Genomic DNA, 15,590 nt, shown 5'->3' on the forward strand with positions numbered 1-15,590 from the left:
AGCTAATTTCAATACATAAACTAACAATCCCTTCACAAAGCACCGCATGTAACATCAAAAGTGTTGATACACCAAAGAACCTTTTTGTGAAAAAATGTTCCCATAAAACGAAAAACGCTTCAAACTGCACGGAATTTGATTGTGTTCTACCCCCCCCCCCCCCCCCCCCCCCTCTCCCACACTCTCCCACATACCCACACTCAAACAGCATTGCTTTATGGCCTTTTTTCACTCTGCAATACACTCCCAGCAATGAACCTGCGGAATTGTTTTGCAACAGCTCATCGCTACAGTGAGTGCGCGAAGAATGTGCCACCTGAGGAATTCTTTAGCAGGCTGTTTTTTTTTCCCACGGCACGGCACGTTCTTTTTTTCCTCGGGGGGGATAATGATGTGCAGCACGACACAAACTTTTGCGCGTGTGTACTCATGCGGCACACACACACACATCTCGTGAAAGTGTAGTGTTGTTTGTGGGCCATGTTTCGCACAACGCGGCAGCCACGACAACGGCTGTAAGGATCCAGTTTTAATGGTGGATCTCAGGAAGCAGTGGCGTGAAAACACACGTTCCTAAACCAGATGAGACCCTCCTCCCGGAGAGAGAGAGAAAAAGGAGTGTGACTGGCAAAAAAAAGAGGAACACGAAACAATGAACATGGAAAGTTTATAAGCGGTGTTCCCGTTACTACTCACCCGAGTGTGGTGCGCCCATGACGATGGTAAAGATGAATATCACAGCTAGAAGATGCCTTTGATTGCAGCAACAGAGATAGCTCAGATCGGTACCGGTGTAAATCCAAGCCATGGCACGTGCGTTTCGTTACGAGCAAGGGAGGACGTTTGGACGTTGCGTTTCGGATTCGGTTACGATTTTTTAAGACTGATAAAAGACAGTGCTTGAAGGGTTTGAAGTTTGAAGCTCGACTGGGTATGTGTCACTGTATGCGTATTGCGTTCTTAAACTCTTTAACAGGAGTATTCCACTTTTTGATCGTTTTTTTAATACACTTTCAGAAACTTGCCAAGCTTCGCTACCTTACTGTCTGTTACACAATTTTGCTTTATTTACACATCCACTACGAAATGGGAGACGTAAAACTAGGCCACCCTGTTGTAGGCCCCATTAACTCGCACGGAGACATATCACTTGCACCATCTCATCAACATCATCATCATCATCATTCATTACCGTCACCAACTGATTCATCCACACACACTTTCCTGCACCGTGTGCAAATGGTATGCAATGTGCAGCTTTTATGCACCATACACCACATTTCCACTTCCGTTTTCAGACAGATTTGCCACGGTTTGTCACTGGATGGAAACAACTTTTAATGCGTGGGAAAATTGGCAGAATGTGTGAATGCTGTGAAAGCTGTGATGACTAGTTTTGCATTGCTCTTCTGTCACATCACACCTACACCCGTGAAGACGAGCACTTGTTTGAGGTATGCAAAAACGGCTTGCTTTACCAGGCTTTACCAACCATGTGCAACGGTGTGCTGTTGCTGCAAGTGTGTCCTAACAGTTCCTTTCGTTCTGTACACTAATTGTACCGAAGTGTGAATTGCTGTGAAAGGCGCTGGCTTAGGCTTTGTTTCTGCTTTCTTCTATACAGTCCGATTTCAATTAACTTTTAACACATTGGCTTGCGTCGTCGCAGGGACACCACCACAGCAGCACACACACACGTACACCTTTCACACACGCACTGCTGGAGCGACGTTTCTAGCGACCCGTGCCGGACCGACTGTTGAGGCAGGCCTTTCACGGTGATCATGTTGCTACCTTCTGCCCCTTCATACGCAGGGTACGGCTTCTAAACGTCACTAATGATCCTGTCAACGGTGTGGATGGATTTCAATGGTGCAACATTGCTATCTGGTTCCGTTCTATTCTATCTCTATTCCTCGTCCTTGTTCTCTTGGTTCTTTCCGCTGCTGGCACGGCTTCTATTCACTGCGTTGCGATGTGAAGAAGCATGTTGTTGCTGAAATGGGGAAAAAAGCGAAAAACAAGACAACACGGAAAGGAAATGAGATTGTTGTACCGAGGTAAAAGGTTAGAAATCATTTGCAGTTAAAGTTGACACTCTCGGTTGGAGTGGGGCGCTGTGGGTAGGAAGGCGATAATGGGAAGGGAAGCAAAGCACTCCCGCACTAGCACCGTTACCGTTTTGGGGAAGGTGAGTTTTTATGCTATTTGGATTGCATCCTTTTTGATTTTCACACTTTTACGCTCGTTTGCTCGCTCTTGGGAAGACCATTGTGTGACACATGATGGATCGGGCGCCTGGTGGCGGGTGAAGCGGGTAGACGTAACAACAACACGTAGGCGTGGAACGCTTCTGGAAGCGTTTAGGAGAAAGTTTGGAAAATAAGTGGGTTGATTTGCGAAGAAAAGCAGCGTTGCTAGTTTTTGCTGCACGTTAGCATGATTAAGAGAAATCAATATTATTCGCACAAATGCAGTAGATATTTGATTTATGAAATAAGTAAATATTTATAAATAATTTAATGTAACAAAACGCCAGTCTCTTTACAGGGGTTTCCAAGTCAGTTTCGAATGTAAACATTACTATTCATCACGTGCAAAATGTTATTCCACCTCGATCTTACATATAATTTTCATCATTTCTAAGTTATGGTTTGTTGAAGCAGTATTACCAATAAGCAACAAATACTTAGGTAAGATTACATCGAAATTAGGCTCTTTCATTTGGACTAAAGGTGGCCGTATGAGTTCTCTGCGTCAGTTAGCTATGTCTAAGGCCAAAGGAAGCTATTCAAAATCAAACTATTAAGCGGTTACGTCATAGGATTAGTTAAAAATGAAATCTAACCGCAAATATATACAGAGTTTTCCAAATCACTTTCGAATGTGCACATAATTATTCACCACCTTCAAGATGTTTTTCAACAGCTGACAAATGGTGTATTTGCTTCATAATGTAATTTTAGTTTTTACACGTGATTTTCAACAAATCACAAAGAACTGTGTCAAAATCAATTAAACTTAAGACGTGTTGAAAATCATGCTGGGGACATTAAACATTATAATGATGGAAATGAAATATCATATTGAAGTGGATTAACATATTTCACGCGGTGAATAACAACTTTTACATTCGAAATTGTCTTGAAAACCCCTGTAAACAAGGTTTAAAGAAGATACTAAATTTAGTCTAAAAGATACAGGGTTTTCCAAGTCAGTTTCGAATGAAAACATTGTTATTCACCACCTCCAAGATGTTTTTCAACTGCTTTCAAATGGTGAATTTGCTTCGTAATGAAATTTCAGTTTCAACACATGATTTTTAACACATAACAAAGAACTGTCAAACTCAATCCAGCTTGAGTCGTGTTGAAAATCATGCTATAGAAATTGAAAACTATTATGATGGAAATGAAATGTCAGATCGATGTGCAACAACGCAATTCGGCGGACTCGCAATTCAGAAATACATTACATTACATTACATTACTTTCTTCAGCATGATTTTCAACTCTCCAACGGGCTGTTGCCATCGTTATTTCACCGTGTTTTGAAGCCGCATCGCATCACCCGTTGAGAGTTCAAGTGTTGAAAATCATGCTGAAGAAATTAAAAATTATTGTGATAAAAATTAAATGTCCGATCGAGGCGGATTAAAATTTTGTACGTGGTGAATAACAATGTTTACATTCGAAACTGACTTGGAAAGCCATGTATTAAGGTCACGGCAGCCAGTTTTTTCACTGAAATTGATACTGAATCTAGATAATACAACTTTTCTCTCTCTGCCACCATATCTTCATGCATTGTATGTTTTGTAAGAATTTTCATTAGTATTCTACTCACTATCGAATCTGAGAAGGAAACAAAAATAGCACAGAAAGAAAAGAAATAACTCACTTCCCTTTTGTGATACGGCTAAAAGTCGGGAAAAGCTAAATCCAAACGAAAGAAAAAAACTCACGAGACAATGAAAACTAGCCTTTCATTATTTAGCCCCGCTTACTAACCTTGACCGTTTTCAATTCAATTCCACATCAACATGTATCATTGTGGGGAAAAAACTAAAACTTAAACTCTTGCAGAGGACCGTGTTTGCACATGGCGTGATGTGAGGCTATTGGTTTTTTGTGTGTTTTGCACCTTCTCTTGTGCCCATTTTGTTTCCGCTTGATTTTCACAGTGTGCAAACTTTTTCCCTTCATTTTTCTCTTGCTCTCTTTCTGTTTCTCTTTCTGTCTTTTTCCTTTAGTAAGATAAGAAAGTTGGCACGCAAAAGTATAGCTTCCGCCTTCAAGTTTCTTTCGTTTTTCCCACCCCTGTTCAAATGTTGTAGGCTCATACACACATACATCCTGCCAACAAACGATTGGACAGCGACAAAGTGTAGCCCTAAACCACCACTGCTGCCAACGCGAAAGCAAATAAAGCACCAGAACTTCTATCGGAAACAGTACAAACGGGGGGAGGCAAAAGAAAGAAGTTGCAGAACACTCAACGGAAGTGATATTTTGGCATTAGCGAGCCTTTTGGGCGGAAAACAGCGGTGGAAAAAGGTGAAAAAAAAGATTAGGCAAAGTATGATGATGGGTTACCAAAAGGGGAAGCAAAACGCACACATACAAGAAGGAGATGGGAATAACAGTTTGTCACACACGTACAAGGAGCGTAAAAACTTTGCACCGCGACCTACGCAACTGGCAAATGTTATACGATTTCCTTCTTTTTAAAAAGAAAGCCCCAAATGCCCTGAAGGTGGTCCTCCTGCTTCCCCCACCTCCGAAATGGCATCGTTCTGTTGGCGTCGCTTGACGTCGTGCTGCGGTCGACCATACCGACCTGGCACAAACCGGTCTTCACCGGCGCCGACATCGTCCCTTGGAGCGGTGAATTTTGGCACAGCGCAAACCGTAATCAAAATTGCTGTACCGAAACTAGTTCGCTGTGTTTCGTCTACCAGCGGGCTTTTACCCTTGGGGGGGGGAGGGAACAAGAAAAAAGCCTGGGAAGCCTTTGAATTTTGCCACCTTTCGCCGCCGGGTGGTAGCACAGTGGAATTCCCCCCCCCCCCCCACCGGTGGGGGAAAGAAAGTTGAAGGTTATACTGCCGCATTTCTTCGATTTGATTCACTTTGAAACGGGAGCTTTTCACCTTCCGTACACGGGTTCACTGTGAAATGGGAACAGTAGCAGCAGCCAAACAAAAAAAAAAAAGAAACATGTAAAAACACAAGAAAAAACCATAACGGTGAAAATGAAGTCGAAAAAAACACGCACACACACACCGAGGAAACCGATTGTACCTTGCGGAATGTGGTTTCTGAACGTTTTTGAGTTTGTTACGGGAATGTTTTTTGTCGCTGGTTTGCGTTGTTGATTCTTTTACCTTTCTTTCCAATTCCCTCCTTCCATGGTAACGAGCAGGCCAGAAAAACCTTTCCAGAGCTTCAAGGTGAGTTTTTACTTATTCATTCATTCGTCTTTTGGTGCGTTCTCTCTCTCAAACACACTTCTACCATCACCACCAACCCAACCCAAACGGGAATGCCCTTTATAAATGCGCTATACCCAAGGCGATGCGTCTTTTTTCCCTGCGTACTATTGCTGTTAAGGCCGGCTTTTGGCAAAGATTTCTTGGTTCGGTTTTCCCACGGGCAGTACACAGACGTACACAAGTACATAGGCACATCCATCCACTCTAAATGGAAAGCTCCCACGCATCTTACAAACAAACAAGAGAAAAAAAACCTTGTCCCTACCTCACCCATGCTTGTGAAACCTTAGCATAGCAATGGGTAGAAGTTGATATTTTTAAGGGCCCGGCCAACATGATGTTATTTTCATCTCGTTTGCAATATCGCTCGTTTCGTTTCCTTTCGCATTATTTCAGCCACCTATCGGGCTCCTTTTTCTGTACAGGTTCCAGACCCACCACCCAATCATTTCCAGACCTTGTGGATGCAAAACGAATGAACCCGACATCAAAGGAGTCGCTTGACTGGTGAGGTTATGGTGTGTTTGATTTTGTTTTTACCATAATCGTTTTGTTTCCATTCTTAACTGATATTAAATTTGTTTAAAATGGTTGAAATTCGTGTCGTATGGAGTTTTAGGACTGCGTTGAGTGAGAATAGATTTCCTGTAATTTGAGGGCAATATGATTATGTATTAGGCTCCGACTAACATGGATTTACGCCGATAGTCTTCAACTTCTTTTTTTCTACAGCGCGATTGGCTGCATGCGACAGTTCTAGTGATATTCTTTACGAGACATTTGCACCTTTTGTCATGCCGCCTTGTTGCTTCACTTTCTACTTGTATTCTCCTTCATTCTGTTCGCTTAAAAAATCTTATTTTATTTTCTCTGTTTTTCCTGCCTGATTTCCGTTCAGTGTATTATAGTATTTTATGTGTGAATTCAATCCTGAATCTCTACTATCGCATACTATCGTGATGATCACCGACAGAAAATGTCGCAACCAAGTGACTGACCAAGAGTTGGTTGCAAAAAATGTCACCAAGCATGCGACGGTCGCAACAACTGTTTGAGTCTCACCTCTGATCATCACAGTAGACCTCGTGACGCTGACATGATTTTGTTTCAGGCGGAATTTGTCACGACTATGTCAGTGATATTTTGCCGAACTGATCACAGTAAAAAAAGTCATGACGTAGTGGCTGACCAAGCGTTGGTCACAAAAATGGCACGAAGCATGCATTAGTCACACCCAGTGTTGCGAACGGTGATAGTCGTCGACATAAAATTTTACAAAATGATACTTTTTGAAGCATTGCATTCTAGATCCACGCATTCATTCGACAATCACGGAAAAAAATACCATTTGACATGATGATATTTTTTCTGCTACAATCATTTGACTTTTTGATTTTGCCGTACCTCAAGTGAACTAGATCTTCATCGAAAATGGGTCCTTTTTTCGTGTCTTCGCGTGAATTTCTATACTCCTGTAAGAGAACACCATTTTCAAGTGGTCAAGTGGTCTAATGGCTTAATATCGGTAAATGTACGATTAAGCAGTCCTGGATTCTCACTGAAAAATGTCAAATGACATTCATTCTACATGTTTTGCAATCATGTCATCGCAAAAGCATTGATTGTTAATGCACAAATGATTGTCGCTTTTTGGAAAGTCGTGTCACCATGAATATCATGATCAAACAATGATTTTGACACCCGCTTACTGCGAATATCATAAAAAAATGTCGACAATTAACAACACTGGTCACACCAATCATTTTGAGTATCACCTCTTATTATCACAATTGAGTACGTGACGCTGACATGGATTTTGTTACAGTCAGATTTTTGTTATGACGTTGACAGTGATATTTTGCAGCACTGTTAACAACTCTGCATTCCTATTTCAAGCTAGAAAGCTGACGTTTCGACCTATCAGTGAAACAATGCTCATCATCCGAATTGCATCAATATTCGCCAGGTTCCATCATATTGGATTTCATCATGCATCATGGATTTTACAGGATTTCCCACGATTGATTGGTTGGTTCCCATATATTTTTGGTTGGTTCCCATATTTTTTTGGTGCGTTCCCACGATTTTTGGCCGTTTCCCAGATTTTTTTGGTCAAATTGTATTGATATCTAATTGGACGATACCAATAAATTATGGGAACGAACCAAAAATCTGTGGATAAATCGTGAGACGAGCCCAAAAAATTATGGGAACTAACCAATAAATCGTGGGAAACCCTGTATCGTCACAAACAAAGATGAATTTTTTAATGGTTTTTTTCCTATTTGAAATGGATTATAGTATTTTTGAAATGGATTAAGTATTTACTTCAGGCTAAAAAAATCAATCAATTCGTCTTGTTTTATATGGCGTAACGTACTACGCAGACATGCTGGCTTATAATACAGGCTTTCGAGACTTAATCCATTACCACGCAGCCGGATAGTCAATCTTTGCTACGAGCGGACGGTCCATTGAAGGCTTGAACCCTTGACGGGCATGTTATTGAGTTCGTGTCAAAGTAAGAGTTAACGACTGTACCACGGGACTGTTCGCAATCAATAACTATCATTAAATCAAACTGCTACAAATCGGCGATGGTTAACATTTTTGTCAGACAAAAATAATCCAGGAGGTAAATCTGAGGCTATTTTGTTGTGTGGGTTTGTATAGATGGTTGATATGATTTCTGCCACTAATTCATATGTATTCAGTCAAATCTGTCATATGAAAGTTGTCTATATATATCACAGCTGAAGGCATCATATGATCAAAAGCACCAACAATCAAAAGCCATCACAGTCACGGAAGTTCCTTAGCAAGCCAATATTATTGAGCGCTTAAAGAATATTCGCTGTACAAAAAGCTTATTATTATGTTGTTAACGGAGAAAAAGTAATTCAATGCTGGTTCTGCAATTCACAGACGTAAAGTCATTTTGTTTCAATGGAACAAATATTAATCAAAAATTAATGAAAAAAACTTTTTAAGTTGTTGAGATGAAAGGTCTGTTCAACTAATGAAATTTGATACAGTTCCACACACACACACACACACACACACACACACACACACACACACACACACACACACACACAATTTTTTCCATTCATTTTTATGTTAAAATGAATGAAAAAGCCCAAATGTCTCCCTGATTTTTTCTCTGACCGTTGTTCTATAGCAGTGGGAACAAATATATTTAAAAAAATCTACTATTTTTTGTTCTACCTATTCCTCTGCCTGTATTAAACAACCCCAGTGAAAACTATCACAACGAACGAATTCTCTTTTCACACTCCACGCCGAAACGGTTCAATTTCGTTCCACACAGTCGTCACGGAACAAAACGCACCGACATTTAACTTTTCTGCAACGAATTATTCACAATCGAGTTAAAAATAATTGCTTGCTCGTTTGGAAAGTCCACGCCCCGGTCGCAAACGAAGCCTTTGCCCCGGCGGTGGGTTGATAAATTAAAATTCATTATAGCCTGCCGAACACCTAAACCCATTCTTGGCCCATCGAATAGCTAACATCTGGAAAACTTCTGCTCCACACACAAAAAAAAAAACGCTAGGTATTAATGATACTTTGCCAACTATCGTACCCAACCTCACCCTCAATACGCTCGGTGGGATGCGTTTTTGATTAATTCCAAGCACTTGATTTCCAAAGTTGGATGAAAAGTTAAACCTCAATCGCCGGGATCTACGGAAACGGAAACGGAGCAGGCTTGCAAAACTTTCGATGGGGGATTACTGCTTTTTTTCCTCTTCTCCCACCCATTGAGCAGTCTGCTCGCCTTCTGCCGCACACACCAGCTGGCATCGCTGGATCGAAGCACTTAAATTGTGATGGATTGATTTCGCCCCTAATTGCAACGGGGTAGCCGGCACTGCGCACTTTTGCCTTCTCGGAACTAGTATGGAACGAATGGTTTGTGAAATGACAGAAAATTTATCAACCATCTACCGAACGATACGAATCATCCCGGGCATCATCATCTCGGCAGTGCTGGAGGCAAGCAGTTCCGGCAGCTGTACTACCGCACCAAAGCTCGCCAAAAGCTTGCGAATTTCCAGGCGTCCTTTTGTGGGGAGTTTTTCCCTTCCACTTTCCCTCCTCCAGGTTTCTGGGAACTTCACCCAAATCAAACTATTTAAAACCCCTCCGTTCGACTGCGGCACTGACAAATGGCGCAAAGTTTTGCCCGCTTCCATATGGCCAGCGAACGGGGCGCCGAGGTTTTGGGTCGGATCTAGCTAGGCTAGCATCCCGTGCTTCATTGGCATGCGTTTTTTTACGATGAGGGCTCCTTGTGTCGGTCCTTGTGCACGCCCGATTCGAACCTTCGAATCGATGGCCAAAGCAATATAGTGAGCCGGAGCGTGTGTGTGTGTGTGCTTGCCTTTTTGCGAATTCGTTCGTTCGATTGTTGCCCCGGATATAGAGACGTTACGGACCGAGTGCTACGGGATAACGAGGCCTTTTGGAAATTTATTTTTCCGCAAGTTCCTTTTTCCTGTCGCCTACCTCATGCCACTACTGTCCGCGCATCCCATTCGTTCCCTCGCGCTCATCTCACCATTTGTTGTTGCGTTTGCGTTTGCTGAAAACTTTCCACAGGAAAGCGCACAGGGCGGCTAGTGAACACAAACTTCACGCCGCCGGATGGCTTTCCCCGGAAAAGTAAACAATGTGGGATCCGATTGGAACGGCAAATTGTGACATAGCAAGTTTCGACTTTCTTCTGCCCTGGCCGGCACTGTTTGGCCGGTGCTTGACGAATCGAAAGGTACACAGCAGCAGCTGTTGGGCAGAGCGGAATGTTTCGATTTGAGGGTGCCACTTTTCCGACAGCAATGATTGTTCACTTATGAAATTATTCGATTGTTTGTTTCCGTTGCTATGGTGGGCGAACAAAAAGAGAAAAAAGGTAGGCGAGCTCGTTAAAATTTTGGAGGACATCAATGGCCACATTCCTGTGATTGTTTTCCCATCTTTGAGGGAAAGCATAACTTGCATAAATTAGTTTTCAATACTGTGAAGGGAGAGCGTTGAGCTATAAATGTGATTTTTTTTAATAGACTGAACCAGAGAATTTAGTTATGTGTTTACTTAAACTTTTATTTAAATAATCTGTGATAAATACTGTATTATCTTCGGTTAACTTATTATTATGAACTTTAGCAATCGCCAATAATGGGAAAATACATTTCAAATAAATTCATTAAAAACTTGCATTATGCACAGAGTTATTCATCAAATGTTTTGTTAATAAGAGGAATAATTCCATTTTCTACAAGTAATAATTAAAAAAATTAAGCTCGCATTAGAGCCCCAGTGAAATTGAATGTGAAATTTTGGGTTTTTCTGCTATAATTAAATATTTTTTATCAGAATTTGGCTTTCGTACACCAAAAGAAAGGAAATTCAATATCCTTATATAAAAGATATCCTTTCTTTTGATGTACCATAAGAAATATTCAGATAAATATTTAATGAAATATTGCAACAAAAAAACAAAATTTCAAGTTCACTTCCACGCAAGGTTTAAAGCAACCTTTAGTGTTAAGCTTTTCGTACTTGATGGAGGCGCCTAGTAGTTGGTGATTTTTTTTGGTTTTTTTTTCTACAATAAAATAAAAAAAAATGCGACGATAAACGATTGGAATGTTTATTTTATGAAAAAAGAAAAAAAATGTTAAATAAATTGCATAGATTTTATTTTTAATTGTGTTTAAATTGCTGCGCCACATGTTATTATGCTATTTTCTTAGTGCTTTTTCACTTCAATTTATCAAACAAATGATTAAATGTACCACACGCTGTGATAAAAAAAACAAATACTAACAAAAATCAGCTCATATTTATGCTACTGCTGAAATGTTCCCAAAATCCCGTGTTTTATTCCCCTATTATTACCATCATTCATCTTTGAATAATTTAGCTTTTCTGCGTGACAGTGCCAGTTCACCATTTCTGTCCAATTCGAGCACTGCTGCATACTTGTTCATTACCATTTGTTCCCTTATACGGTGCAATCATGTGATTTGAAAAACGAAAACAAAACTAAAATTGCGAATTGCTGAACGTGCAAAAACCTTCAATCAACGCTCTTACCGATTGATGGGGCGCGAGAATTGTGTGATCAACGTGTGCACACTTTTCCTGTTTGTTCAATGCTTTTGTATCATTTTTTACGATACTGTTTTTAGCCCCACGATCAACGCACGCATCAATAAAATACAAATTTTGTCACCGTTGCGCTGAGTGGTGAAAGCAAAAACTGGCGATTCTGTGTTTAGCTGAAATCTGTTGCCCTGTGAAACGGGTTCACAAACACACGCATAACATTTACCAGTACTCGTCAGAAGAAGAAAAAAGCCATCCACGAGCGTGTATGAGCTCACCATCCAATCGACCCCAGCATCCCGTGCAATCGCTCAATATTGACAAATATAAAATTAATTTCCGTTCCCTCGCAACTAATGTATGATTTATGCTTTTGCTTCGGGCAAAATTACCTTCACCGGGGGGTTTTTTTTATCTAGACCCCTTCAGGCTAACGCATTCACGCCCGAAAGGGCACACGCACGGCCATTTTATGAGCCGCATATCGCAAGGTCTTCTCCCAGTTAGCTCCTCCTTCCCTCGCAATCATGCCTGAACGGTGCTTCCGATAGCGGTGCAGGAGACTTTGGTGATAAAAAGGGCAGCCCGAAACGGGGAGTGACATGACCCATGCCATGTACACGTTCGCACGTTCGATTGAGCGCTCAATCGAGGGCTCATAATTTCTTCAGCCTTCCAGTGCCCGCTTGAAGCACCGGAAACCAACGGACCGACTGACCGACCGGTCAAGCCGAAAAATAAAAGCATATTCACAGCTGCCCGGTGGCAGGCAATTGCCGCTGGAGGGACCCTCCCTGTCAACCACTGCCTGGACTGGATGTGGCGAATTTTATTGACATAAATGTTCCACGAGCCTGGCAGCATGTACGTGTACGTATTATTCCTTTTTTTCGGGTACAGTGTGGGGTGTTTTGTTCTATGGTGGTGGTAAATTTTGTTTTGCTTTCCTTTTTCCTTCAGTTTTGTTGCTTCATTAGCAGTCAGCAGCCTGCAACCAAACTAACTTGCCCCGCAAGGGTGGGAACTTTGATGTTTTGCGCTCCCCTTTTCAAAGCAGGTCGCGCTTTATGGCGGGATAGATGGGAGAAAAAGGGAGAAAAGCAAGAAACACTGTGTTTCGCGCGCTAATTTATATGGAAGAAATATTATTTTGTACAACTTACTAACAAACTGTGAAATGTTATAAGTATTTGTTTCATATAATCTACGTATTATACACTAACTATACGCCTAAAGGTATGCAAAGTGTCGCTCTGTATAATATGGCAAGTAAATTCTATTTTAGGGCCCTTTACGATTCTAGTTAGATTTTTTATATGGAGTTTGACAGTTGGAGGCTGAAATCATGTAAACACTCCATACAAAACCACACACAAAACTAGCATGCGATTTTCATTCTAGATTATAGACCTCAAAGCTAGAATTAGATTCGAGTACCTGCTCGAAAACATGTCAAAACAAGGTCGTGTTTTCATTCATCCCAAGGTGCCTTGAAGAGATCAGGTGGTGTAATCTAGAATCAAAGTGTATGTAGTCCAGGTGGTCTCATAGCATGTTTATTATAACCAAATTTGAACGTCACTTTTTGACAGGATGGGTGAAAACTATTGCTCAAACAAGCTATCTAGTAGCTTGATGAATACACAAAACACTCTTAAAATCTTCATTTAGAAACAGAAGCGATAAAAATCAGCCTTCTAAATGCATACATCGTGGGATACAGGGCTTCGAATCATATAAGGGAATAGTTCAATCACTTAGGGGAATGTTGCAAATCGGTAGGGGAATATTTCATGCAAGCTGTGGATGTTTGCAATCACTTAGGGGAATTTTGCAATCGATTAGGGGAATGTTGCAAGAGTACTGTGGAGCTGTCATCAGACTGTGGGTGCCGGTGTAAAAAGCTACGAATTGATACCGATGATGTTTTTTTAAAAACATCGTTTGGAGTTGTTTTCGTGTGGGATTCTGCTGTACGCATGATAAACTAAATAAATCCTGCTGCGGAGTCATAATTAAACATGATAAGTTAGTAAGATTGACCAAAATATTTTAAGGTATTTACAGCGGCACCCACAGTCTGATGACAGCTCCACAGTACTCTTGCAACATTCCCCTAATCGATTGCAAAACTCCCCTAAGTGATTGCAAACATCCACAGCTTGCTTGCAATATTCCCCTACCGATTTGCAACATTCCCCTAAGTGGTTGAACTATTCCCTTATATGATTCGAAACCCTGTAAGCTCATCTATATACTTAGATAGCAGCTCGAAAACTGCTATACAATGCAAACAGCTGACAGGCTGAAATTTCCGCCTACGAACTTAATACTGAAAGGGGCCATATATCAGTTATTTTTATTTAAAGACGAATTGTAGTTGCCGAAATCATTGAAATTGTTTCTGACAAATAAATAAGCACTTCAACAAGATATATAATCTACAAACCTCATAAAAGCTTCAGCAGCCTGTTCACAATCATCCTCTACCCAGTCGGTGCTTCCTACTTGTTGTATGCTGTAAATTATAATAACATAAAACAAAATGGTGAGCATATTTATTCACTCGCGAAAAACAAGTCAGCAACAACATGAATCAAAGAAAGTTTATTTTTTTTCTAAATCTACCCACAATGTTTAGAAAATTCCAATTACTCTCACCATGCGTCACCACATTTCAGACCACAATTAAATACTCAGCTTTCGTGAAACCGCATTAAAACGCACCCATGCTCTAAATTAATTCGTATTAGTAAAACCACTCGCTCCTTCACCTCCACTCTCCCACCCCATCCCATGGAGTTTTAGAGGTAGAGCTTAGCAAAGCTTAAAAGCCAATTACTAAACCACACCGCAAACGTCATTGCTGTCAATAATCAATCGACCTTCAACCACGCTGCAGGTAGAGTGGTGTGCATTAATTGGCCGTTGCCCGGAGAGTCGCATGGAATGCAAATGGTATTCAAAGCAAAAAAAAATGGCCCACAATTACACACACACACATGTGCAAAATTAAATGATGGATAAAATCATACGGCAAATAAATTCAATATCCTACCCTCATCAAGCCTGTGTGGATCAACTCGCAACAACCTGCACCGTGCGTACGAATGTGACCAATAATTAATCGCTTTGTGGATGAATGATTCCAGCGGTTCGCACTCGCTTTTTTGCATTCTGTAAAATTACTCATCAACGTGGCAAATTGCACAACGAAAACACACATCGAAAAAAAAAGAGACCCCACTGGCATACGTTATTTAATCCTATCCCGGTTAGTGCTGGGAAACGGAAAAACAAAATGCTGCACCAACCAACCAAACGGATGCTATGGGGCAATGCGGTAAATTGCTCACTTTAATTATTTCCCTCAGTCCAACCCCACCACCAGTACTGCAGGATGGAGTTGGAATACAATTACTATTAATTAAAAGTGCACCGTGCGGTATGGTTTCATTAATTTCTGTCTCATTGCGTATACGCCGCGTGCTATGTAAGCGAATTGTCACATCGTTATGCTTCGGCCAGGATCTAAATATAATCGAACAATCGATGATTTCCCACACTCTCCGAGTGAAGCAAAAAACAAAAAGAACCATTTTTTTCAAATGGATAAAACCGCAACACTGTAGCAAAGGAAGCTTGCTCGTGAGCTGCAGTTCAATGTACAGCCACACATCACACTCGGCTTTGCCGTACACACGCACACAATTCTTTATTCCTTCCCTTCAATGGCAGTGTATGTGTTTCTGCCTCCGGTGGTGTGATGTTTTTCTTCCTGTTTGTATCGTGTTATGTAGTGAAAAAATGGAACACGAAGCAGTTTACGATGCAATTCTTCACTCAAAACTTCTACACAAAGCGAAAGCAATTTCAATCCCTTCTTGTAAGCACCTATCCTAGGCGCCCTAGCACGTACGATACATATTGTACCTTTCAGCCACTCTCACCCACAAACCCG

General features: G+C 41.1%; 1 protein-coding gene across 5 annotated transcripts in view; it reads right to left on the reverse strand.

Moving 5' to 3' along the window:
- LOC1275587 (uncharacterized) overlaps positions 1-15,590 on the reverse strand; it is an 86,722-nt gene that overhangs the window by 22,960 nt on the left and 48,172 nt on the right. For 3 of the 5 annotated variants that reach the window (XM_061662627.1, XM_061662630.1, XM_061662629.1), the window contains exons 4-5: positions 14,079-14,147; positions 697-1,996 (exon numbers count right to left, since the gene is read on the reverse strand). In XM_061662627.1, the coding sequence (XP_061518611.1) occupies positions 697-808 (112 nt within the window). In that variant the 5' untranslated portion in view covers positions 809-1,996; positions 14,079-14,147. The remainder of the gene's footprint in view (positions 1-696; positions 1,997-14,078; positions 14,148-15,590) is intronic. The other 2 variants (XM_061662628.1, XM_061662631.1) reach the window with 1 other exon arrangement.

Source organism: Anopheles gambiae, chromosome 3, assembly GCF_943734735.2.
Source record: "Anopheles gambiae chromosome 3, idAnoGambNW_F1_1, whole genome shotgun sequence".
Classification (NCBI taxonomy): Eukaryota; Metazoa; Arthropoda; class Insecta; order Diptera; family Culicidae; genus Anopheles; species Anopheles gambiae.